At 54.6% G+C, this 25146-nt stretch overlaps 1 protein-coding gene across 2 annotated transcripts; it reads right to left on the minus strand.

Annotated features, from left to right (window-relative positions):
• Positions 1 to 322: 322 nt before the first annotated feature.
• On the minus strand, positions 323 to 22723 carry sec24b (SEC24 homolog B, COPII coat complex component). 2 transcript variants are annotated; one of them, XM_039758102.1, is made up of 24 exons: positions 22476 to 22723; positions 20558 to 20956; positions 19123 to 19224; positions 18424 to 18540; positions 12346 to 12441; positions 11676 to 11821; positions 11407 to 11588; positions 11231 to 11333; positions 9191 to 9317; positions 8962 to 9071; positions 8713 to 8825; positions 8107 to 8225; positions 7969 to 8024; positions 6771 to 6977; positions 6391 to 6514; positions 5376 to 5534; positions 5122 to 5295; positions 4860 to 4970; positions 4458 to 4633; positions 1719 to 1856; positions 1517 to 1621; positions 1067 to 1159; positions 877 to 980; positions 323 to 769 (listed from the first exon to the last, which is right to left on the minus strand). In XM_039758102.1, the coding sequence occupies exons 1-24, from the start codon at positions 22567 to 22569 to the stop codon at positions 655 to 657; spliced, it is 3270 nt and encodes a 1089-aa protein (XP_039614036.1). In that variant the 5' UTR covers positions 22570 to 22723; the 3' UTR covers positions 323 to 654. The 2 variants fall into 2 exon arrangements, with proteins under 2 accessions (XP_039614036.1, XP_039614038.1); XM_039758104.1 differs by lacking the exon at positions 18424 to 18540 and having other exon boundaries at positions 22476 to 22722.
• Between the last annotated feature and the right edge of the window lie 2423 nt (positions 22724 to 25146).

Below are 25146 nucleotides of genomic sequence, written 5' to 3' on the forward strand. Positions count from 1 at the left end.
AGCCCTCCGTCACACCCTTCTCAGTCGAGGCTTTCATGCTCGGGCTGCTTAGGCCACCGCCGGGTCTTCAGATCCCTCAGGCCGAGTGACGTGGCACACCTCTTGTGCTCGTCTCGTCCTCCTTTGTCACCTCAAACGACTTCCCTCAAGTCCCACCACCATTGAAACGCCACGTGCATGTCGCCCACTGGGTGGCAGCCTCGCACCATTTCTAGTCCCTTTTTGCTGGTCTCATTTACATAAACCCTGCCAACCAAACTCGGCGTGGCATCAAAGTGCGAGTGTTGGTCGAGACAAGCAAATGTCACAGATCAGACACGTCCTGAAGCAAAATATTTCTTTTTTTAATAAGCTGCTCATAAATAATTTCACATAAAAGATGTGCAATAGAATTACAAAGAGATCCAACCTGTCTGTCTGGCTGGCCGGCCGGCCGCCCGCCTGCCCGCCTCTCACAGCTGGGCACAGAGACAGAGCCGCAGTTAGCTCACAAACCTCCGGAAGGCACAGGCCTCTTGTGTGGTGCCCGCCAGTGTCCTACCACTAGGTGCCAAATGCCAGATCCCGGCTGACGGACAGGCTCGAGGTCGGAGCCTAGTGTCCCTAAGGTGCAGCGCCCCACGGGATGCCCCTCTATGCCACTAGCGCTTCAGCCTACTTGCAGATCTGCCGCTGGATGTGGAGCAGGAACTCGTAGTACGACGACGCCGCTTCTGTCTGATCTTCAACTAAATGCTGGAAGAAGTTGCTCTTAGAAGAAGCATCGTCCCTGGAGGGAGAGGAACAGACACATGAGGACCAAGAGGGCGGCCCGCCCGCCAGGCATCACACACACACACACACACACACACACAGAGAGACAGACTGAGCACCCACTTGATGACATGAAGGACCGGAGTGAACGGTCGGCTCTCCTGAAGCCAGGTGACAAACCCTCGCGTTCTTTCCGAGGACACCGTGTCGCGCTCAGGAAGCCGCACCTGTTAAGAGATGCCAGCAGCTCAGTTGCAGGTGACCTGGCTGCACTGCACTACAGTGCCACCTCAGACTTGTCAGCTCAACTTACCATGTCTGCCGGGACCGAGTTACAGTCAGGAAAGCCCAGCACATCACACAGAAACGCAGCGTCGCAACATTTGCCCAACCACAGATATAAAACCTGTGCAAAGAAGCAAAACGTCAGCTTAGCGCCATCCTCGTCCATCTGAAGGGACAGAAAGCAAACTGCTGTGGCACCTGTAATGCCAGCCGGCAGTGAAAGACACTCCAGACATGGACAGGCCTGTCACCTCAGCACTTTAGAGCGCCTAGGACGGCGGTTGCCACCAATTCACTTTCAAAGTGTGTCTGACAAGAACCGCAGCTGGCACCGCAGCCATCACGAGACCGTGGGAGTGGCACACATGACTGTGACATCAGTGCAGGAAGGCAGCCACGGGGCAACGTCTTGTCAGACATCAGTCTTAAGACCAGTATAACCAGTAGAGAACAGGCCAAGCAAAGCGGATCTACTTACTGAGCCGCAGTCCATGAGGAAGGCGCCGTCCCTGGCGAGCTTCTCGGCTGAAAGCTGCAAGATCGGAGGCTGGGGCACCACGCAGTCCTTGATGTGCAGGGCTCCCTGTTACACACAAGGTGGCAGGCGTGAGCTACCTACCTACCTACCGACCGACTGGCTCCTGCTGCCCCGACATTCCGAGAGATGGCAAAGCACTCACCTCGTCCGTCAGACGGTCAACTCTGTACAAGTTGGGATGAACGATGCGCATGAGCTGTGCGAGGGGCTCGCTCTTGAACTGGCACATTGCGAACACCCGCTCGTCCAGGCGAGTGCTGGTCCCCGTCCTCAGAGCCTTCTGTGAACCAATCAGAGAGCACAAAGTCAAGGGGGGGCACTTGGCATCTGTTGTTATTTATCTCATCGTGGGGGCTTCAGGCTGGCCGAGACGTCTGCCGGTCGACTTGCATGACACTCGAGCAACAGATGGGGGTCCTGGGAGAGGGCAAAGGAAAAGGGAGCGGGGGCGAGGAGGGCCTCGCCAGTCTAAAACTGCCAAAGTCCTCCTGGCATCAAACACCTCGTGCCAACAATGAGACACAAACGGGCCGAAGACGTTGACACGTACGTGCATCGGCGCATACAGTGAATCCAAAATAAACCAAAGCGTCTGGTTAGTCGGGAGAGAGCGGGCACGCAGCGTGGCCACCAGCAAACACGCGTGCTCCGATGATGTGACACCCACGCCTGCCGACTCACTCCAGTGTTCAGGATTAATGTGACATAAATAAAGTAAGCCTGGAGGACAGCAGATGTCACTTATTTATGACGTCCATACAAACACCCGACAGAAGTTACGACAGTGAGGGAGCCGCGTCAGGCAGGTCAGCCATTTTAACCGGCCGATCCAACATGAAGGCAGCTCAACTGGTAAGAGTTCAGATTTATGGCCGACACAGGGACCTTCAGGCACATGGCTGCCGTCACCTGACCCACTTAAGCTGAAGTCGGCCTTGACCAGACAGGAGAACACAAACTCAAGATTGCATGTGGGGTCAAGTGACCTAAGACAATGAACCCCAGCAGACTCATCGCTACCCAAGAAAGAGTGAAATACGTCATTAAGAGCCACACGGCCACCTGCTGCCACTTCTCTAGCCAGACTCTGATTGTGAACTCCACAAAGTTCAAACAGGAGAAGAACAAAGAGACGTCTGGTTTGGAGCTGTCCACAGAGAAGCTCGGGCTAGTTTAGCGGTGAGGGTGACAAGTGAGAAGGGGGGCACAAGGGAAATGGGGGCCATTAACAGAGAGAAGACGAGAGAGGACAGGCAAAGACCAGGGGACAAATCGCAAAATGTGTGGAGGAAAGTGCCAGGGACATTGAAGGGACCACAAGAGACAGAAATGAGCGAGACGCCGGTGACGTGCAAAATGAAAAGTGCGCCCACTCAGAGTTTGGAGGTCCCAGAGATGTTCTTCTGAAACATGACGAGAAGAAGGGATGCCAAGCAGACACCATGAGTCTTAAAGAATGGAAGCGACAAGCCCAACGAGTCATAATGGGAATACAGAGGGTCCTGGGACCCCCATCTGCTGAGCTGGAGGAGAGCCATCGAGTCTGAGCAGACCCAATCAGGGCTGATCTTTCAGACTCTCAAGTCTTGATAAAGTGGCTCGAGCAGAACTCTTGAACTAAACAGAGATCAGCGTATCACGAGGACAGCCAAGTCTTGGAGTTGCAGCTTTGGCACATTTAGGAGAGGACCAGGGTGACGTGCGGGGACAACTGAGCTGTGGGCTTACCAGATGTGATCAATGGACTGAAAGGTCTGCTCTCGTCTGTCCGGCTCCTTAACTTGGTAAGTTGTGTCACGTCCCGTCCCGCCATGAAGGAGTACAATAAAGACTTTGGTGAGCTAATCAGGCGCCCAAACATTCTTGGGGTTTGTGTGTCCTCACGTGTCCCCCGACAATGTTGGCACTGCCTTGAGACTGGACACCTGCCAGCTTTCTATCTGCGCCAATGCTCACGATGCGCTTCTACGACCAGCCTGGCATAGCTTTAATGTGGGTGGGAACTAACAGAGGGTTTGCCACGTGTGGCATTTCTAACCAATCCAACGCCTCGTGTCGCACAGGGACCTAAACAGACAAAGGCAATGGCACTCGTCAGAAACACAGCTCAAAACGTCCGAGCCTGCCATTCTCACAGGCATTTGGACAGAATGGGAGGGTCTGGCCACCCACCCGCCTGCCCACTCAAGTGGATTCTGCCCCCATAACCGGAGCATTAGCAGCTTTCTGAGTCCGCAGTCACAACTGCTCTTCTCCATTTCAGATTATCGGCTATTTAAAAACATCTCGGATGTGAATTAGAGCTCCGCATAAAACCAGAGAGGAGACGAGGGGCCCGTTAAACCTAAGGAGCTCAGAATTCAAATCTGGGAGGGCGGACACTGAAATGAGGCCGAGTTCAGTTCACCTTGGACTACGACAAGAGACACACACATCGGGGACAAGATGGCCATTCCTCCCACAACGAGACCGACTCAAATCGGCGGCTAATGGAGGGAGAAGCTGCAGTGAGGCAGGGGCGCTGCTAGAGGGCGCTGTGCACAGACAGCCCTGCTGGGCCGACACAGAGGTGGCCACTGGAGAATGAAGAGTCGGTTGGGGGGGCTCGCTGACAAAGATGGAGAGGAACTGGCACCGCGTCCCCCCGGACACTGACAGACCCAGCAGGGCACCAAGGCCTTCTGCTCTTGTTCCAGTCCAGTGCCCTCTCTCTTGGTAATGTCAGCTCTCCCTGCTGGGATGACCCCTCGGAGGCCGTCACAAGTCTCTGCCCTGCGACTCGAGCCCCCAGCCGGCCGCCTACAGTTTAAAGTACGTCTACACATCCAGAACTACCATCACGTATGAAATGGAGAGGAGAGGAGAGGCAGACTTGACTTACCTGTTTAAGAAGAGCGAGGACGAAAAGAGGAAAGAGCCGAAGAGCGTAGGGGGCCACGAGGCCAGACTGCTGCAGGCCCGAAGTGCCAGAGCGATACGCGGCCAGCGAGTCCACCACAGCATTGACCAGTGCATCGCGGGCATCCGACAGACTGGAAGAGACTGCTCGGTCAATGGCTGAAAAGTGAAAGAGACGGCACTTTAAAAGGTGTCACATACAGTAGGTGCCCTTTACTGCCCACACGCACATACACACACAACGCGGCCGGACTTCTGCCCATCACATCGACGACCTCTCACTTTTCAAGCCCTGGCACTTGAATCGGTGGACTCGCCCAAAGGGTGGCCCACCTGACACGTGTCCAGCAAGCGGCTGGCATTAAGCTCGACAGACTCGACGTACCCATGTTAGCCAGCAGACACGTGACGGCCTGGACGTCGGCTCCAGCAAACACCTCGTTTAAGGAGCTGACAACGGGCAGACACAGGGTGTGGACACGAATCCTTCGTTTCCCTGAAAAAGAAGAAGCAGAGATGAATAGAAGCTGTGTGTGTGCGGGTGATGCTGACGGAATCCGAGCACCCAGGGCCTCATGGGAAACGAGACGGTGCTCGACTCCAAGTGCCCACAAGTCACCTCAGCATTTCCTTACATCGTCACTCACCTTTGCTGGACGTGTAAAGAAGAGCAGCTTGAAAGCAAACAAGTGACGTGTCGGCGAGACTTTCATCGATAGACATCTGGACGGCAAAGCCAGAGTCGGGATTCACATTGGCAAGAGACAGTAAATCGGTGGACCTTACAAAGAAATTGCCATGGAAAGTGTGGATGGAAAGGCCTGATGGGAAAGTAACGGAAACAGGGGCATGTGAGAAAGCACCCGGGGAGCCAAGGCCCTGCCCTGCGCCGTGCCCGTACCTTTGGTGCACCTGATCCTCATGACCGCTTCAAAGCCGATCTTGCGAGTGAAGTAGCGGCACAGGTCTCTTTCAAATTTCTCCTTCTGCACAACGTTGTGGATGTGATGGAACGACGGGTAGTAGAAGATGCAGCCGGCGGAGTATCTGGACACACACGCTGCAGGGAAAGAGCACAAGTGAGCAAGCGGGCGGTGAGGGGCCACAGGGTCTGCTGGGACCCCCCTTTCAAGTGACTTCCCAAGCCTTTAAGGAGAGGAGCTGCCACGGCGCGAGATCAGGAGATCAGCCCTGGACCTTTCCAAGCACTCCGAGAGTGGCGCGCACACGTGATGCATTGTGGGTATCTGTGTAACCGAGTGGCCGTCGCCGGCCTTTTTACTTCTGTCTGTGCCTCTCGCCTTGGTTTGGGGCAGAGGCGGACTCGTTTCAAGGCCGTTTCACTCTCGAGTATCATGAGCAGCACAAGGTGAGGCGGAAGAGGAAGAGGAAGAGGAAGAGGAGGCTCCAGGTATGGACTAGAAATGTACGGCAAATCAGTTTCACTTCTTCCACCACTGGACGCTGCAGTGCCTTTACATCCCCTGGAAGGAGAAGCCGAGGCTTACTAATTTCAAACTAAACCCAGCATCGCCTTTAAACATCTTCGGACTGCTTCTTGCTCAGTTCATGACGACTTCATCTGCCAGGCTGTGGCCTGAAATTACAAACCTGTAAACACCACAGGATGGTGCTGCTGGCACAGCGCCGTGAAAGCCTCTTTAAAAACAGACATAAAAGTGGCACGCTGTGTGGCGTACAAGGGAGGGAGACACTGACAACCCCTGGCAGCAACGTATTAAAAGCAGCACACATGTAGCTACACAAGCCAACTGCAAGGCCTCAAGCCTCTGGTCTGCGGGCACACAATGCCAGCGGCATGGCATCCAAAGGAATTACAACCGCTGGATTTGTTAGCCCATCGGGCCGTCAGTCCTGCCAACATTACAATACAACCCTGACCTCCGTCAGCTCACCTATGGAGGCCAAGTCAGAGTACTGGGAGCTCAACAGGAAGAGGTCGACGGCGATCTGCTGACCGGAACAATCCAGAGCCAGCTTCTTGTAGAAATCTGTGGCTGGTCCGAGATGCTCAACATCCTGAAAGAGAAAAGAAGATGAAGCACATACTGAATGGAGACCCGACCGACAGAGTGACCCCCAGACAAACACATTTCATGGGCTGCTCGAGGACAGAAGATGGCCGCCCAATGAGCAGGAAGCCCCTGGAGGCCCAGAGTTGAACTGCTGGGTCAGCAGGAGCACCGGCAAGTCGGGACCAACTGGTACGGAGGTGACACCAGTGGTGTTCCAGTCATGAATTGGCCGAGCCATCTGCGCGGAGGAGGCAGCGTACCTTGGTGCTCGATCTTTGGTTGGGATCTTCCCTCGACTGAAGAAGGCCAGCACCCAGAGACGGCAGCTGAGTCTGGAAGACGGAGATTCGGCCGCCGGGGGCAGACATCAGCTTGAAAGCAGCCTGGAGTGCGGGTCCCAGAGCGCTGTGCGTCTCTCTCGTGTGAACGAACATCTTTGGGAGAGCGCTTAGAAGATCCTTCACGAGCTGCAAGGAGAAGGCAGGAATATCACACGAGGTCAAGTGTACCAAAGCCCTGCCACCCATGCTGGTCACCACCCTCACATGGCAAGCCTGGCTGCGAACTGGCCAAGTGAGGCCACATGGGCTTTAAAGTGGGCCCAGTCAGCAGTCCCCGCCATCAGCCCTGCTGCTTTAGACACGTTCGAGTCACCACTTGGGACGTCTCCGATTTCCAGACACGAGTGTTCGGAGCGGCTCGGCTGGATGCCCGCCACCTGCCCTTTAACCCAAAATGAGAGAGCAACTGTGGACTGCCAGCAAACCCTAGGGGGCTTCACGGTGACCGTAGCCAATCAGGAAGGCTAAGGGAGGTGCAAAGCCACAAGTTTCTGCCAGGCCACAAAGCACTAAACCCACACTGGAGTTCAGTCCAAACCCATCATCTCACACGGGGGTTTATAAGCGAGACCGCGACGCTAATCATGGACGCCAGCCACCAAAATTCTAAAATGGCGGCTCGACACACTCAAGAGAAAATGAACGCCAAAAGAACCAAATGGCCTCCTCTGCTTTGTCACAATTCTTACAAAAATCCACTGGGACACTTGGGGGACACGTCACAAGGTGATCTGCTACTTTGTGGCACACAACAACCTCTCAAAATGAACCACCGTTCAAAAACGCACTTCTATTACTGAAAGGTCAACGTGATGTCACGGCTAATTCTGGCGGCACTGTCGTCCCGCTGGGCGCTGCCACTTTGAAAACTCCCACTGGGAAGCTCACGTTTCCCATCTGGGCCTCGGCATGTCAACAGAGCACCGAGACTAACGTGATGCCAAGCAGGCTGGCACTGTGGGAAGTTTGTAAAACTAAGCAGGCGAGAAGACGTAAAAAAAAACAAAAGGTGGTGGACCCCCAACAGTGAGGGGAGACACTGCTCTCTTCAACCAAACCTGGTGCTTCATCCCCTGGGCACCCCATGGCGGCGGTGACTGGCATCCCCCAGGATTACCTCTTTGCTGTCTTTGAGGTTAACCAGCAAACCATCGGGAGTTGGCAAGAAGACCTCTGCAAAACAACAAAGCTCTGTTTAATGGAGAGCCACTCCAGGATCCAAAGGCGCAGTGGGCACAGCGGGCACAGCACTTACCATCAAGGTCCGACACGACCAGCATCCGAGGCTGCGCCAGGCCCTCCTGCAAGTTATAAAAGTGAATAGTGCTGTCAAAGGTTACAAATCCAATCCTTGTCCTCGCATCCCCTGGAAGCCTTGAAGAGAGAGACAGGTAGTTTAGTGGGGGCCGCCCATGAGGGACAGGCCAGCAGCTGTGACAAAGGGACACTTGATAAGCAGCGGGCATTAATGAAGCAAGCAGCGCGCTCGAATCTATCGACAGGACTGAGAAATCACAAATGCAACGTGTGCACAGTGAGCGCCCTGGTCTATCACGTGTCTCACTCAGGGTCCCACTGGGGGACATAGGTGGCACTGCCTCACGGCCACAACTTAAGTGCCAATTCTCATGCCTGGCTTAGCCTTGACATAACACCAGTAGGTCAGCTCTCGGGGACAGGCAGGGCCTACTACAGGTTAACAAAAGAGGCCGATGTGGCATGTGACCGGGTCCTGATGAGGAGACAGCGAGGGGCTGCTGGCAAGAAGAGTGACAACCCGACAGGCTCTGCTCTGCTACTTTCAATATTTATCGTCAAGTGGGGAAATAAGAGAAGAGCGGCACTGCAGGCCAACACTTACTTGTCTAAGTTTTCAAGCAGCGACTGGCACAGCACACCCAGGTAGCCAGACTCTACTGCATTGTGGGAAACATCCAAGACAAAGAGGTAAACGGCAGGCTGAGGAGGACGAAGCTGTAAGACAAACGGAGAGATGGCATTTTAGGTTCCTGTCCCAACGGCCAGCCGTCTTCACGTGGCACTGCGGTGCCTTCGGGTCACAGCACATCTGTGCCAGAAACGAATGTCAAAGAGGTGGCCAGCAGCTCACCATGTAGTCTGACGAGGCGATGAACTCCACCGTCGCGTTCTGAACCTCGGGCCGCTTGTGTGGCTCCCCATAGGACCTCGTCACGGGGTTGTACATGAACTCTTCAGGGACTTGGAAGAAGAGAAGAGAGCATGAGACAGCAAGACCCCAGCCGGCTTAAAGCTGCCATGCCGCGACGCCAGTCCACGGGCGAGGGCCGCAGAGGGCACAAGCGGCTCCCGTCACTTACCGTCGTTGACTCGATAACACAAATTGCATTTCCATCTACGCTGGTCCAGGAAGGACACAAACGGGTTGATGTAAGTCCGGCAGGTGCGGCAGCGGACGATGGTGTTGGATGTGATGACAGGCAGTTGCTGTGGGAGAGAAAAATAACCAAATGCTCAAGACGTGTGGCTACCCCGCCCTCCACCAGGCTTCTCCATCACAGAGGTCCCGCCAGGGCACACGGGCACCACGTGACGGGCGCCCTTTCACCTCTCACTCCATTTTCTGCTTCACTTTTGTAACTTGATTCTGTTTTAGATTTGCCGACTTGACTCCATGACGATCACAAACCACACGCTGCGCCTCCACGGGCCTGGCATTGTGCCAACAAAAGTCGTCGGGAGCCCCTCGAGCCGCCAGCCATCTCCTAAAACGACAGGTGGGCTGGCATGGCACTTCACCCGCTCGGTCTTCGGTAAAGCGGCCAGTCGGAGGCTCACGCCACGCAAGATTCCACGTTCACTGCTCTGACGCAGCTCGGATTTCAGGTTCGTTTTGGTTTCTTGCTCAGCTTTTAGTTTCGTTTGACGTTTAAGTTGTTTCAGCCCGAAGTTTCACCAGTGACGGTCACCCAGCAGACGGCTCTGTGATGCTGAGGCCTCCAAGTCTGGCGAGTCGGCCAAACCCAAAGCAGCACCTGGGCACAGACACGCCAAGCACATGTCAATCACACGCCCGAGACAGCCAAAGACGAGCACGAGGCGCGACAAGGAGGACAACACGAGCTTGGCAATCACACTCCTCCAAAATGACAGCAAGTCGAGGGCCTGAAGGTCCCCACACTACCCGACTGCTTACTCCACGTGAAGAACAACCTGACAGCATTTGCGTAAACCTTCACCTGAACAACTGTGCCCCCCCCGCCACTTGGCCACTTCCAGGGCTACAGGGACGAGGCGCGACTGAAGTGTCTCAAATGATGAAGGAATTCGTCCAGTGGACCGAGACAGCGACTTCATGGAGACACCGCCGGACTTTCACAAATTCACACAGCGAGTGCCCAGGAGTGACTTTAGGGACCCTCAGAACGCTTCTCCGTTACTTTGGGTGGCACGTCCAAGGTTAGCAATAAAGGGTAAGAAATGTCACCCTGGACAGAGAGAGACAGCACCTTATGGGCACGGGGACCCCCAGAGAGCTCTGGTCTTCTCTTGGCCAAAAAGAAAAACACAATTCTGCCAAGCGCTGCCCACCCCCTAAATGCAGCCAGAAGATGCCATTGACATCTGCGGAGATCTGCAAGACGCTTCACTGCAAGAAACAAAAGAATAAACAAAATGAAATGAAATGAAATACAGAGAGACGTTTCTTATTTCCCTCGCCAACAATAAAAACGTGGCTGTGAAGTCCTAGGAGGTCAGTTTGAACAACGAGGACACATCCGGACTCTCAACAACGGGCGAAGCATTGAAACATCACAAAGCGTCTCGATGGCTTTCGTTTTCTGCCATGCCACCCTGCCCAAGTATGACCTCCACTGACTTGTCACCCGACATCCCCCTTGACGGCTCCTGCCCACCATCTGTGCTGGTCACCGACTACATGCACACTGCAAAGCCCCCAATGGCCTTTCTGAAGGTCACGTGGCCAAGTTGGTGTTCTCTGCCAGGATAACACGTCCAGATGGGCTTGTTACGCATGACGAGTGGTCCGCTGCGCTCAGCCGCTTCAAGATGGCAGAGAAGGGGCTTCTTTAAAGAATCAGACGACGTGGGCCAATCAGAGAGCACCTTTCACTCCAGTCGGTTTCTCTATTACATGGCACCCGTCACATACGGCTACTTACTACGAATCATATGGCGCTGCCGAGGGTCTACGAGCGAGACGGTCACACAGCGCCACATCCCGAATGCTCCCGTCTGGGTCACGTGGGGCCCTCAGACACCTGACTTGTTCAAAGCCACCGCGTTTTGCTGGTACCCTGGCTTTGTTTGCACACGTGTCACCCACGGGACTCGGGCACTTGACACGTCCCCTCACAGCTCAGCCGGGGTCCACTCACCGTGAGGTCTCTGAAGGGGTGCAGCAGCAGGCCAAGTGGCAGCTTCGCTTTGTTCAGCAAGGCTTGGGTCTGAGGAATGTTACTCAGCGTGCATCTGAAGGAGCTGCAAAACAAAAGAGCAAATCAGGCCCACCGTCACCCACCGCCCCGGGGGGCCCACCGGTCACTTGGCTTACTCGGGACTGCAGTTTATCCTCTTCAGGTCACTGCTCAGGTTGGGTACGGGCGCTTGAACTGGGCCGCCGGGCAGGATATTCCGGTCCTGAAGAAGATTGACGGGCCTCAGACCCTCCAGCTGTTCGTGGGGCAGGCTGAGCCCCCCCAAAGCTGCTGACAAGTGGCTCACACTCGGATATGGCTGCAAGAAGAGGAGGTGAGATGGAGGTGGGACGACAGACACTCCTGGGACTTGACGTGTCCCCAGCCGTCACACACACATACCTACCTGCGAGTACGGCTGATAGCCAGGAGGGCCACCCACAGGAGGCGTCGGGGAGGTCGAGGGTGGCGACTGCTGGTAAGCTGGCTGGAGAGCAGGGTAGCCGTAGCCAAAGGGTTTAGCAGATTTGGAGGCTTGGGAGGGCACGGGATCTACAAAGGAAGAAGCAGGTTAGGTAACTGGCTGCCACACAGAGCCCTGGCCAGTCAAGAGGCCACAAGGCAAGCATTCGGCTGCAATGCCACACCACTTTGACAGCCTGGCGTTAAAGGAGCTTTGGGCACCACCCATCAGCCCACCTGGGCAGACATCCATACCGGGCCTCAAGCGTAAGGTTAACCCTGGTAGTTCATGGTGTGCCACAGCACTTACTGATGCCAGACCAAAGCACAATTCAAGGAGTGGCATGTGATAGTGCTGGGCACTCAGATGGGCAAAGGCTGGCCAGACTTACAGTAAGTGTGTTTATGGAGGTGAAAGGTGCCCACTTAAGGACTCTCCACTTCCATTCTCTAACTGAGCCAGTGGGGCGAGTCAGCTGATCACAATCGACAAGTGATTCGCTCCGATGACTGGCATCTGCCGCAAGCATGCTGTGACATAAGCCCAGCATTTCCAGGTGAACAGTAGGAGGTGCTGTTCTGACAGCAGACAAGCCTAAGCGGACCCCCGTTACCTGGACAGCTTCCTCCTTCCAAGGCTCCATAACTAGTTGGCACAGGAGAGGCGCTGGAGCTGCTGTTGCTGCTGTTGCTCGACGATGTCCCGGCGCCTGGAAAGAGAGATGGCATCATTACCCTCGGTCAGCACAGAACCCACAAACTTGACGAGACAAGATGGAGGGCACAAGAGAGGGTCTTCCTGGTGCAAGTGAGATGATTAAAGCACACGAGGGGGCTGCCCAGTTTTACTCTGCTCACCTTTTCATTTGATTTTAGGGTACGAGTGAGGAGGAGGAGGAGGAGCCCCTTGCTCGATCACCCGCAGGTCCAAGTGACGTCAGCTCAAGACCTCTGCTGGATTTGCTTCTCGTGTTTTCCTCAAACCTGAGGCTTCCTCAGCTCCTCCTATTGAGTCATCCAAGCTGAAATATGGAGGTCGACTAAAGAAACCAAGGTGGGCAGCACTGGGCTTGAACCCCAGCGGCCCTCTAGCCGTTTGTGGGGAGTGCTGTTATCATCATCATCATCACACATTTAGTTTAATTGTGCCTATAAAAACACACCAAGGAGCCAAAGACCCCGTGTGTTGGGGGAGCAGCGCAGCCGAGAACTCAGCCTGCCACGGTGGAGAATCAGAAGCAGAGGGCCGGAGCGGGCAAGACAGGCCAGCCATTCTCGAGGTGCTCCGCTTTCACCTCTGCGTGTGCCCGTGCGAGAGCATCCGGTGCCCACACTTGCCTACTCCAGCAGCTTCACGACAGGGCTGGACAAAGCTGGCGGTGCCACGAGGATCAACATTTCTGCTGTGTCTTCAGTGCCACCCTGCCATCCCAGTTAAGGGGTCACCTCAGGGATGTCCTGATAAGGGACGGGCCCGCCAGCCTCTCTGTATAAATAAAACAGCAGGTCACCTCACTTGCACAAATTCTCCGATGGCTCCGCATTAACGGGGTCAAAGGTGGACGTGGAGGCACTGGGGGTCCACCTCAGGGACAGGCAGGACTGGCCTCGTAACACAGAAGAACTGAAGAACGACGGGCAGAGCAAAGACTTTGTTCTTGGGAGACTGTGGGCAGCGACGTCCTTACATTGTGTCCTCTAAGGGGCGTCTCACCACCCCAAACACCAGCACAGAAAATAAACAAAAGGGCTTTAAAAACAAAGGCTGAGTAAAGGATAAGGGGAGGGGGGGCAACGGCAAAATACGACCTAAATAAAATGGCAGTGAGCCCCGTCACGCGTTTCCTCCGCCCTCCCAACTCCAAACTCAAAAGAAGCAACGCCCTTTCCTAATGTGCCCCAAACAACCTCCAGGTACCCTTAGCTGGCATCATCAATCACGCCCCCTAGTGCCACCAGAGATTCCTGCACATCTGCCTCACGAGGGGGGTCAGGCTGGTCGTCCTCCCCAACACATCGCCACCTAGTGGCCTGGTGGGCCTCAAACTCTGCAATATGACCTGGAGGGTCCTGAATGACCACCTGCTGTGATGGTGGCACCCTCTGATGGTCATGAATGGCAGCACAGGCCAGATTCACTTCTACCTGAACTGGCATGGAGGAGGCGGGGTAGAAAGCAGCAGTAACCGATATTGGCGTCTGTAAGGTAATAACCGCGTCGTCGTATCAGCGACTCCTTAGTTTAAAAGACCCCCGATCAGGGTGAGGGTTCAGAGCTCAGCAGTGCGTAGGTCAGCGTTAAGACCCCCCATCAGGCACAAGGGGCTGCAGGAGCAGATCAGGTAGTAGAGTTTGATGGATCTGTGTAGTTTAAATTGAACGGTAGAAGAGTAACACAAAGAGTGCGAGTGGAGAGCTTTAAATAAGGAATAAGAGGAGGAGCGTAAAGCTAGGAAAAGTAAGGTTAACATCACAGAAGGACAAACAGCAGGCAGCCGAGAGGGACACCAGTAGAGGACATTAAGGGGACAGAAGGTGTCGAAGAGCCGGAGCAGATCTTGGTGTCACCACTGAAGTGAAGTCATTTCATTTTAAGTCAGCTTTATTAACCCAAACTCACATTTGAATAATGAGGCCAGTGCAGTGCCAGTCCTGTTGGACGTTGGACTTTTTAGATGACAGTTTGGAGGAGCCTGGAGTCGTCTATGAGGGTCACTTCTGAAAGAGAGGTCAGCTGATCCAGCTCCTCAAGCTCAGGGTCGCTGAACTGGCCTGCGTTATAACAGAGGAATGGCTGACCTGGCCCAGGTGTCCTTTAGCGAGATAAGTGTGCACCCCCAAGGTGGCACAGGAGGAGATTCCAGACCAGAAAGGTAGAAATAGGTGGGCCACGGTCACAAGGCGTAAGGTAAAGGGGTGCACACTGTCCTGGGGCATCAACCCCAGAATCAGAAGAGTCAAACCGTTATGTCCTTGCGGAGCTGGATGGTCACTCTGATAATTCTGAGGTGGTAGGCAGGGATGAGGAGCCCCAAAGGGCCATCACATAACCAGAAAGAGAGAGGTAGTGACAGTTGGGGACTCAATCAGAGGGATTGAAGCGGGACCTCAGGTGGGAGACCTCCCTGGAAGGGTGGATAGGCTCTTGGCCAGAGCACGGGTGGATCCAGTTGTCATTGTCCATGTTGGAACAAATGACATACATAAGGGTGGTCTGTCAGTTCTGCGTTCCAAATTCAAAGAGTTAGGTGCCAAGCTGAGGAGCAGAACTGACAAGGTAGTCCTTTCTGAAGTTCTGCCTGTGCCACGTGCCAGTCCAGGTAAGACTGAGGAGATTAGAAGGCGTAATGCGTGGCTCAGATCTTGGTGCAGGGTAGAAGGGTATGGGTTTATGGGGCATTGGGACTCCTTTTGGAACAGATGGGACCTGCTCTGCCATGCCATGACGGGTTACATCTAAACTGGAGGGGCACCAATGTATTGGAGGGGCCTACGAGTAGACTGGTCGAGGATTGGGGGGGCAGGGAGTTTAGGACAGACCAGGTTTAGATCTGAACCTGGAGGAACAAACAACGGGGTAGAAATGTAAATTTAAATGTAGAAGGAGTAACACACTGCAGATACGCTAGAAGGATCTAAAATAAGGTAAGTGAGTTGGAGTCCTATGTAGAGGGGCATAATTACGATATTATAGCAACAACGGAAACCTGGCTAAATAACAAAGATGGCGATGAGGGTAACAGAGGGACACATAAATAGGAAGGATAGGCAGGACAGAAAAGGAGGTGGGGCTGCTGTTAATGTCACAAAGAATTTAAATGGAAGTCCTCTTCAGCTGAATGATGAGCCCCATCTTAGTGAGGACATCTGGCTTCACCTGGAAAGCATTAGGGAAAGAGGTCTGATTGTAGGAGTGTGTTAGAGACCACCCAATTCAGACAGTACTTTCAACACACAGCTCTTTAGTAAGTTTACAGGGGGATATTACAGTCATGGGGGGCTTTAACTATCTGAATATTAACTGGGATAACCTTGGAGATGGAGGAGTTTTTAAGAAGTAATTGGCGACCATTTCTGAACACAGCATGTGAAGTAGCCAACACGGGGTGACGCCTGTCTGGATTGAGTGTTTTATAATAATCAGGACAGAACTGAGGCTGTCGAGGTGATTGGACCACTAGGGTCACATGACCAGAATATCTCACAGCTCTCAGTGTTTTGTAAGAGTGTGGATGTAAAGACTAAAATTGTTAAGTTGAACTTTGGTAAGACAAAGTCTAAGGAGGATGGACTGGGAGGAGCTGGTTAGTGTGGAGACAGTCGAGGAGCAGAGGGACAGGTTTAGAAATGTCACGCAGGACAGATACGGGCCTACATGTGGAATTAATGGGACATTTAAAAAAAAGTCCACAGTGGGTTAATAAAGAGTTAAAAAGAAAAACCAGACGACTAAGGCGTAGAAGACGAATACGTGAAAAGTGAACCGTAGAGCGTATGAGAACAGGAGGGCAACCATTAAGAAGGAGATTAGAGAAGGTACGAGACAGCTGGAGAGGAATATGGCAGATAAGGAGAAAGACGACCACAAGAGAATCTTACAGAAATAGTAAGAGAAGAGTCAAGGAGGAGGTGAAGAGGATACCTGACTGAAGTGTTTAAAATGATGAAGGGCATCAATCAGTCCAGTGGGTCAAAAGGAGTTCATCAAGAACACGGGGACACAGCTGGACACTTCTTAAAGGGGACTTTCACACAAACATCAGCGACCAAGCAGTGTGGTGGACAGGAGGACTCGACTTGATGTCATTTTCAAAGAACTAAGTGGACAGGACTGGCGAGCTCTGTTGGCCTGAATGGCCTGTCCTCGTCCAGAGTGTTCTGATGTTCACACGGCGGGCAAGTTAACATCACATCAAGAGAGGCCCACCAGATCATCAGGCTAATTAAGAAGTGGGACGCAGTGGCAGAAGAGAAAGTGAAGACAACACCGAGTGCCACCACCTCACCTCTGGGACACACCATTACAACATTTCACAAGCTTCTGTAACCAGCTCTCTCTCTCTCTCTAGTGGTGGTGTGGGGAACGGAGAGACCACCAGTGTGACACTCACCTGCCCAGAGTATCACTTGGAGACGAGGCCTTCACACTCACTCACGTGTGCGTCTGCCAACTAAAGACACCACCTGGCTGGGCTGCCTCTGTGGTCATCGGTGAAACAGACGATCACCGCCTGGGGGACCCCTGCCAACCTCCCTGTCCCTTGGGGGGCCGGCCACCTCGGTGAGTGGGAAGGGTCACTCCTTAGTGGACGTCTGAGGACACTCCAGTCTCACACACAAAGCGGCACCTCGGGTGCAAAGAGCTGTGGGTGGGAGTCACACGGGGGGCTTTCATCTCCCACCACTCGACGGACACATGAAGGGTTTATGAGAAAGTGGCAAGGAGTCAAAGCTTCACTGAGCGTGCTCCATGCTAAAGGCCTCATGGGACTTCTCGGCCACACTCAGATGTACTGCAGTGACGCCAACCAAGAGAGGCTCAGATGACGGCCTCAGCAGACAGGAAGCTCACATTAAGACCCTCGGAGTGTCATCTGATACGCACGCCAGGTCTTGTTCTTGTGGTTAACGCACTTCCATCACGGAGCAGCGGCCCATGGCAGCTGAGAGACAGAAAGGGATAAAGAAAAGCTGTGCCAGTCCTCGCTCGCACTGCCACCCGGGTGGGTCACCAGCTAAACGTGCCGCTTACCTGGTAAAGATGGCGCCCTTTGGCCTTCCTGGAGGCTCTCGTGACAGCCGGTGGGACAGACCACTAGCGATGCCCATCAGGTGGCTGCCCGTCACTGCGAGAGACCCTCAAACATCAGTCATTAGTGAAGCACCGCTGCGCACTTTCAACACAAATCGCTGGTCATGTGGCACAGCGCGAGGCGAGACCGACGTAGACGGCAGAACAGCAAATGAAAAAGAGCCACGATGACATGCGACACCACAAGGGGACACAAAGGTCACCAGTAAAAGGCCACGTCTTTCATTTAATTCAAGTGACATCTCCACCAGCCTTCTTCCTGTTCTCCCAGTGTTCCCACACGTCTTTCACTCACATCTCAAATGCGCCAGTTGGACTGGCCTGCTTCATGCCCTGTCCCCAACGCTGCTGGGATGCTCTCCCACCCTCACAACCAGGAACTGTCACTCTAGAGCCACAGGCGATTGCCTTTGTCGCCCTCCACAGCACCCGTCTACTCTACAAGTGACACTCGGCACACCCTCACGTGTCACCTACTGCACCCCGAGTGCCAGGGACCTCTGAAAAGCAGAAGCGAAGGGCATACCCAAGGTAACTGCTGCCCAGCTGAGCTCTGCGAGCCACGCTAGCCTGGACGCCACCCACGATGCCACACTTTGTCCCTCACAGCTCCACGGCCCACCCGCCCCACCTGAGCAGCTTTGTGCTTCTGCCGCTTCAAGGCACAGAGCAGCTGCTCGGCTCCACCTGATGGATGGGCTCAGCCTGAAAAGCAAGAGTTGGGCAGTGCCAGGATCATCACGGGCACCTGCCACCCTGAACTGAAAGCCACTTGTCTGTAAAATGAAAAGTTGGGAGGACGAGACAGAAAATCAAAAAGGATGAGAAAAAAGAGGGAGACACACAGGGAGATGGGGTGGAGGTAAAAGTGAAGGCAGACCTGCTTCCTCATCCTCCTCTGCCTCCTCCTCCTCCTCCTCCTCCGTCGCCTCTTCCTCATCATCAGAGGCCGATGACAAGGGAGTTTGACTATTAGCGACGTATCCATAGTGCAGGCCTGTGGAGTGGAAAGCAGAAAGATAAAGAGGGTGAGGCCGAGTGCAGAAACAACAGAGCGGCCGGACGCCATCTGTCACTGTGCCACCAGCAAAGACAGAACTAGGAGAGCCACTCTCGTGGCACACGGGCAAACGAAGCTCCCACAATCCGTCAGGACACAAAACAAAGTGGATGAGAGAAGACACCAACACTCGGACATGGAAGATGGCGCAGGAGCCACCGACACAGGCCTGGGGTACACTCGGACCACCAAGGACCGCGAGTCCTGAAAGGACGAGTTCAGTGAAGGCCACAGGCTGAAGGGACGAGAAGCAGTGTGGGGACACAAAGTGATGAGCACTGGACCTCAGCTTTACTGTGGGGAGGCCTCAGAGACCACAGCCCCCCAGTGCCCTCTCCCAGTCAGGCTGCACTTCTGGCGACACTAAGGGCACACTTTTGGCATCTGGCTGTTTTAGCCGTTTCCCTTTACTTCTCTCTCCTTGCATTAAGCAGAGAGGCGGGCAGCCGCCAGCGGTACAGAGCAGTTTCATGAGCCCACCCAGTTAGACAGCAAACATGCCATGTCTCGGCCACTTACCTTCAGGCGTCACATGTGGAGTTGGAGATGTGGCAGCAGGTGCCCGCGTGCCAGAGGGCTGAGGTCTTTGGTCTCCAGAGTTAGCAGCAGAGATATGAGGGGCTAAAAGGAAACACACAGCATTAGAAACACCAGCATCACGGGCCTCCCAGAAGTGTGCCAGCCAAGTCGAAGGGTCTCAAACCGCACGGGCGCCACGTAACTCAAACGGGCGACATCTTTAAACTGGGGGGCAAACAAAGCGACCTTCTTAAGGCCACTTGGACCATCCCAGTTGGACCACTGGGGCAGTTTCTTCACTTCTCTCTGGTGGGAGGCGCCCATCAAGCCACCTCTCTCACATGGACTGCGCCAAGGGACCGGGACACTCTAAGCGTGTCGAGCATCCCCTCTGCTGCCCTCACTCACGCTGCTAGTGACCCACCTGTAAACCCGCTGAAGATGAGACCACCCTAAGCGGCCAGATCACAGACAGGGACGAGGGAAGTGGACAGGCTGGTCCAGCAACAATTTCTTAATGGCCAAGTTCAAGACCCCCAAGTGCCAGGGTGAGACTGGCACCCTGTCGGCACTGCCAGGCCAGGCGGGTTACACTTCGTCGCTTGCCAAACTGCATTTTGTTCTTTTCAGTTCCGTTTTTTAAGCCTCGTGCAGGTGGCACATCACAACGTACCAGGCGTCTGCTCAGAAGGACATCACTGCTCGGGAGATGTGCCACCCAGGCAGCCGTCAGTGTCACATCTAGGGGTCACCAGCATCTGAGGCTCGTCAAATCCCCCACTTAACCTAACGGAGTTTACTTCATGAAGACCTTTGTGTCATCACTCGTCACTGCTGAGCCTGGCACCACGGTGGCACCGCCAGCAGGAAGGAAACACTTGAAGACCTTTAGTATCGGAACAGCCTGGCACAGCCCGGTGCCCACCTCGTCCCTCTTCACCAGAAGTGTGAACAGTCCATCCGGGGGTCCTGCTCACCGGGGGGCTTCCTCTCCAAATGCATCAGGTGGACACCAAGATGGAGGGATGAGCACTGAAGGGGGTGACCTGTCATGTGACATTCTGCAAATCACCCATAAAATCAAAGTCTGACAATGAAAGCAAGCGGGCACAACGAGAACCGGAGGGGCCGGGCGGAGTTTTAGGCCAAGGGCACCCAACTTGGGAGGGCAGGGAATTGTGGGAACAGACACCTTTGTGCCCGGCCACCTAGCAGGAAGAGGACTTCACCTTCACACCTCACCTGTGCTTTCTGAGGGTCTCATTCACTCGAGGACGTGCGGGGGCTTGGCGGGACACCCTGAAGTGATATGACACATGCAGCGTGGACGCCAGCTGGCACAGGGCCCCCTCCCACACGTGTCAGTCCTCGCGGTCGTACCCCCCCAGCCTCTTCTACCTACCCGTCGGAGTGATGCCCAGTCAAGCACCCTTACCTGAGGGGGCCGAGCGAGTCCATGTGCAGGAGGCAGCCGTGGTGGCACCACACGCCGGGGGGGGCTGCTGCAGACCGACGGCCATCTGAGAGGATGGACGGGCAGCCGTTGGATGGTATCCCTGAGATGAGGCCACATACGGCACCGGAGCAGCGGGGTACCCGGGAGCAGCTGGAGGCACAGGTGTGCTGGGCTGCCCGTGATGAGTGCCATAGACCACCGGGTGCCCTTGAAAAGTCCCTGAGGCAGACAGAGGCAGGCCGGCTGTAGCCATGCTGTCCAGGTAGTAGCCGCTTCCATAGTGCGCGCCAACCGCAGGGTTCTTGTGGGTCGCCTGGTACACCATGTGGGGCCCTCCATAGTTAGCAAGTGGCAAAGGCTGGTAGGCCGGGGCAGGACCTGGAGGGGAGAAACAAGCAGGCATCAGTGGTGACAGAGCAGGTCGGGACTGCCAACGCACAGGAGGCAAACTGCTGGCAGACCCGTGGGCACATTAACACACGACACAGAGTCACCTCGGCCACTTAGGACGGCCAACTCGGACGCACACCCCCTGGTCACAAATAAGCAGCAAAGCCGTGACCTGTGCTCAGCGCCAGACTGTGCCCACACCCTGGCACTACACAGCCAAGCCCAAGATGAAGAGCTGGCAACGGTGCGAGAGACAGCCTTTCAGGGGGCATTGAGAGCAAAGTCAGCAAGTGCCCATCTAGGGACAGCTTGGCAGAGCAGGGCACAAAAGTGCAACAAGACGCCTCACATAAGGCCACCGTCCTCCTCCACATGTGGGGTCTGCCAGCCTCCTCACCAACTCCCTCACCGAATGTTTACGGAGGAAGGTGCCACGAACCACGCCACTCAGGCTGACGGGTGCCAGGGCTCACCACTGAGTCCAGAGCCCGTTCACAGCATGCCCACCATCACGCTAAGTGATACAACAGCATCGGGACGTCCGGCCAGCGGGCAGACAGGGGGGCACCATGGCCCCAGCTAACTGACAAGTGGACGTCCCCTAGGGAAGACCACCACTCGTCTCAGCCGGCCGGCCCCCCAACCTTCAACTTGGTCCCCAAAGACCCAATGGCACCGGCCTGTGGGGTACACCCCAGTGACTGGCACCCCGTGTGCCTTCGGCTCGACTTGCACTCACAGAGGTTGGTATCCTTCGCCCCCTACTGTTGGGTTACTCTCATCGGACTCTTGCTGGCTTTGTGAAAGGCGCTATATAGTATACTGACGATGAGGATGAATGGCAGGGCGGACACCTTAAAGGCGCTATAAAACAACGAACGCACTGTAAGACAGACGGACCTAAAGGTGCCACCGAATGCAATGGCACGAAAGGCGCTATACAGCTGACAGACGGTCGTGAAAGGCCCTACAAACACGAGCGCCATTAACGCTTAAAGTCGCCTGCCCTGTTTGCTCACGCGTCCCCAGCGTCACACGAACGACATCTCCACCGGGTGTCCCCGGGGTGGCCGCCACTGTCACCTGGGAAGTCCCATCGGCTCGTCACCACAGCAACCCTCTGCACGGAGAGCGAAAGGCGCCTGGGGCGTCGGCCTCCGTCCAAAGCGACCTCCAAGCGGTCAGATGGAAATGACAAATGACCCTCGGGACGAGACCACTGGGGCGGAAAGCCGCCGACCCCCCAACAAAGCGCGGCTCCTCTACGCGGGCCTCCCCCGGCTCCGCATCTTGCTCTCACCCGGACGCGCTCCTCGTCTGCACCGCCACAAGCTGCCCAAACTGCGCGTGGCAGGAGAAAAGGAGCTGAACCGCAAAGAAGCCTTCGGAGGAGACGGGGGTGCCCGGCTCTCCTCGCCGCCCTCCTGCCCTCAAGCCCACCCGGCCGCGACTCGGCATCTCTCTCCGCTGCGCCACTAGGCCCTCCCGCATCCCCGGCCTCGCTTACCGTTCTGGTAGTGCAGGCTGACACCTCCGTTGACGGCGGGGTTTGCTCCGATACCGACGGGAGAATTCGGGTTGGTAAAGCCACGGGTGGACATTTCTCGGTAAGCCGATGTGAGAAGAGGAAAGCCGAAACGGAAAGGATTTAGGAGGAGAGCCGCGCCTCCTCTACCCGGCGGCCCGCCTGAGCGTCAGCAGCGTCGTCGTCGTCTTCGGCAACTGCGGTCAGGCAGCTCGGCGGATCAACAGCGAACCCTGCTGGCCGGGAAGAAAAGCGCAGTCTGTGGCGAAGAGGCAAAGAGAGAGAAAGAGAAAGAGAGCGAGCAAACAGCTCCTGACGGGGGAAAGGGGACATCAATCAATCGATCGATCAATCGATCACAGTTCGCACTTAACACACAAGCCAACGCACACATCAGCGACACAGCGAGTTAAGAAGACAATCCCTGCGGGTGTAGAGAAACAGAACGTCCACCAAGTAAGTATGCAGATGAACAACAGAAAAATGGAGCAAATCACCTGGAAGGCTGGGAAACGGACGAATGGCAAACCAAGAAAAAAAGTCAATGAACACTCGTATAAAAAATAATACATAAACAAATAAATAACCTCTTAACAATAAAACAGAGACCTTAAAGGCACCGTAGAGACCAAAGGTAGCTGTGAAAGGCACTATATGACAGACGCTATGCAATGGATTGACGGCCATGAAAGGCACAGACAGACAGGCACGCAGATAAAAGAGCGACTCTGACACGTTGGTCACATTCTCAGTCTGAATCTGAATTTTCCCGAGTGAGCCACAAAGCTTTACGCACCTGTCAGATCAGAGGAAACCTCAAAAACCATCGACAAAGTAAAGAGAGCCAATCATGTGACAACAATGACAGTGCCATTGCACAAAGTGACAGAAAAGCACAGATCAGTGATCAATACATCGATAATCACTGGTGCCAACCCCCCATCCAGGGTGGCGGTCAAGCTGGTGATAAAGGCGGTCTGCGTCCGTGTGTGGTGACAGTCTGACACTCTGATGGCACCAGTGGGGGACGAGGAGGGAGACCCCTAGCAAGAGGCCAGTCTGATTTTCTTTCTGCTTCAGGTTTCTTTGGAAGATGTTGGGGTCTCCCAGAAGACCCCGGGTGCCATTTCACACAAGTCCATATGACGGAGAGTTAGAGTGGAGCAGAAGAAATCGAAAGGGAAAAATCGCGGGCTTGGAATGGAAAGTGTATGCCGAGTGGGGGTCTTTCAGACCACCAGATTATTAAATCTGTTTTTTAATTTTCACTCTGGTAGTTTGCAAGTAAAGTCGGATATGCAGCAGCACATGTAAAAAAGGCACCTACTGCGGTGGTCTTCACCGTTGGCCTCCAGGAGACCAATTTTACTGAAGTTAATTCTCTGAGGAAATTTGTGGAGTGAATTTTCGCTGAGATGTCCTGAAACTTCAGAAAGGGCCGCAGACAGGCGCCGGCCGATCTCGTCGAACGTAAAACGGAGAAACGTTCCAGGAGACTTGAGTTACAGATCAGTTTGCTGTGTCGCGTGCCCCCCAGAGACGCCACGTCTGTTACGTGTCAGACAGCTCAGGGGGCGTTTCTTGGATTTGACGGTGTCAGGGTCTCGAGCCCCCTTGTCACGTGATGTGCATTACATGTTTCATAACTTGTTGGTAACGAGCGTATGTAGAGCAGTGGCTGACATTCACGTGGTGGGGGGGTTTCGACACTGAGCCTCAGAAGCCCCCCTTCTCAATCCTGCTGCTTAACGACAGTAAAACTTCAATTAAAGTTAAGAAAAAAAACCCTGGAAGCGAGTGGAAGAGGAGAGGAATTCCGTATTTACGACCGTGCGGCTGCGTTACTGAAACAATGGCCGACATCAACCTGTCTGAACATGGAGGTGCAGCCCCTCTAAGCGACGAGACAAAGAAAAGGACGCCATGGGGCACCAAGAGGCCGATTACGCCACAAACAGGGAGGACCGAGCAGAACTCCAAGAAATGCTTAGCGATAAAACAGACGGAGTGGGCGTCACGGTCACCTTTGGGGGTCCCCGCTCCTCCTCTCCAAGTTCTTAGCTCTTTGGATAATTTGAATGAATTGCTGGGTTTGTATCAATGGTAACAGCAAACGTGGAGAAAGTTCTGATGGAGACGGAATGGGAGAGAAAAGGGTCAGAAGTCAAACGGAGAAGATGAGATACCAGCTGAGCAGGGAAGGGTCTGAAGGAGCAGCGAACAGATTTGGGAGATGAAGGCCAATCAGCGCAGGGACAGAGAGACTGTGCCAGTGTCGGAGGAGACCACCAGGGTTGGGGAAACGGGCGGCGGCACATACAGTGCAAACACAGGACAGATGAGGATGAGGGGACAACGGTTTGGGTTCAGGCCAGGACAAGGTCCAGCAGAAGAGGGCAACTGAGAGGACCACCATCACTACGCCCTCATCAGTCTACTCTGCCATCACTGCTGAGGCCCCCTGGTGCAATGTGGCACCACAGAAAACGATAAGGAGAGGAGCTGTGGGGGACAGCGGGCTTAAGATCAGCAGGAAAAGGACCCAAAATCGGACATCAGGACACAAGAGCGAGACGGAGAGGCCAACACATCTCGGATCAACCCCACCTGAGCACGGGGAGCCCACAGACTGCAATCCGGGTCTCGGGGGTGT

Source organism: Polypterus senegalus, chromosome 7 (genome assembly GCF_016835505.1).
Source record: "Polypterus senegalus isolate Bchr_013 chromosome 7, ASM1683550v1, whole genome shotgun sequence".
Classification (NCBI taxonomy): Eukaryota; Metazoa; Chordata; class Cladistia; order Polypteriformes; family Polypteridae; genus Polypterus; species Polypterus senegalus.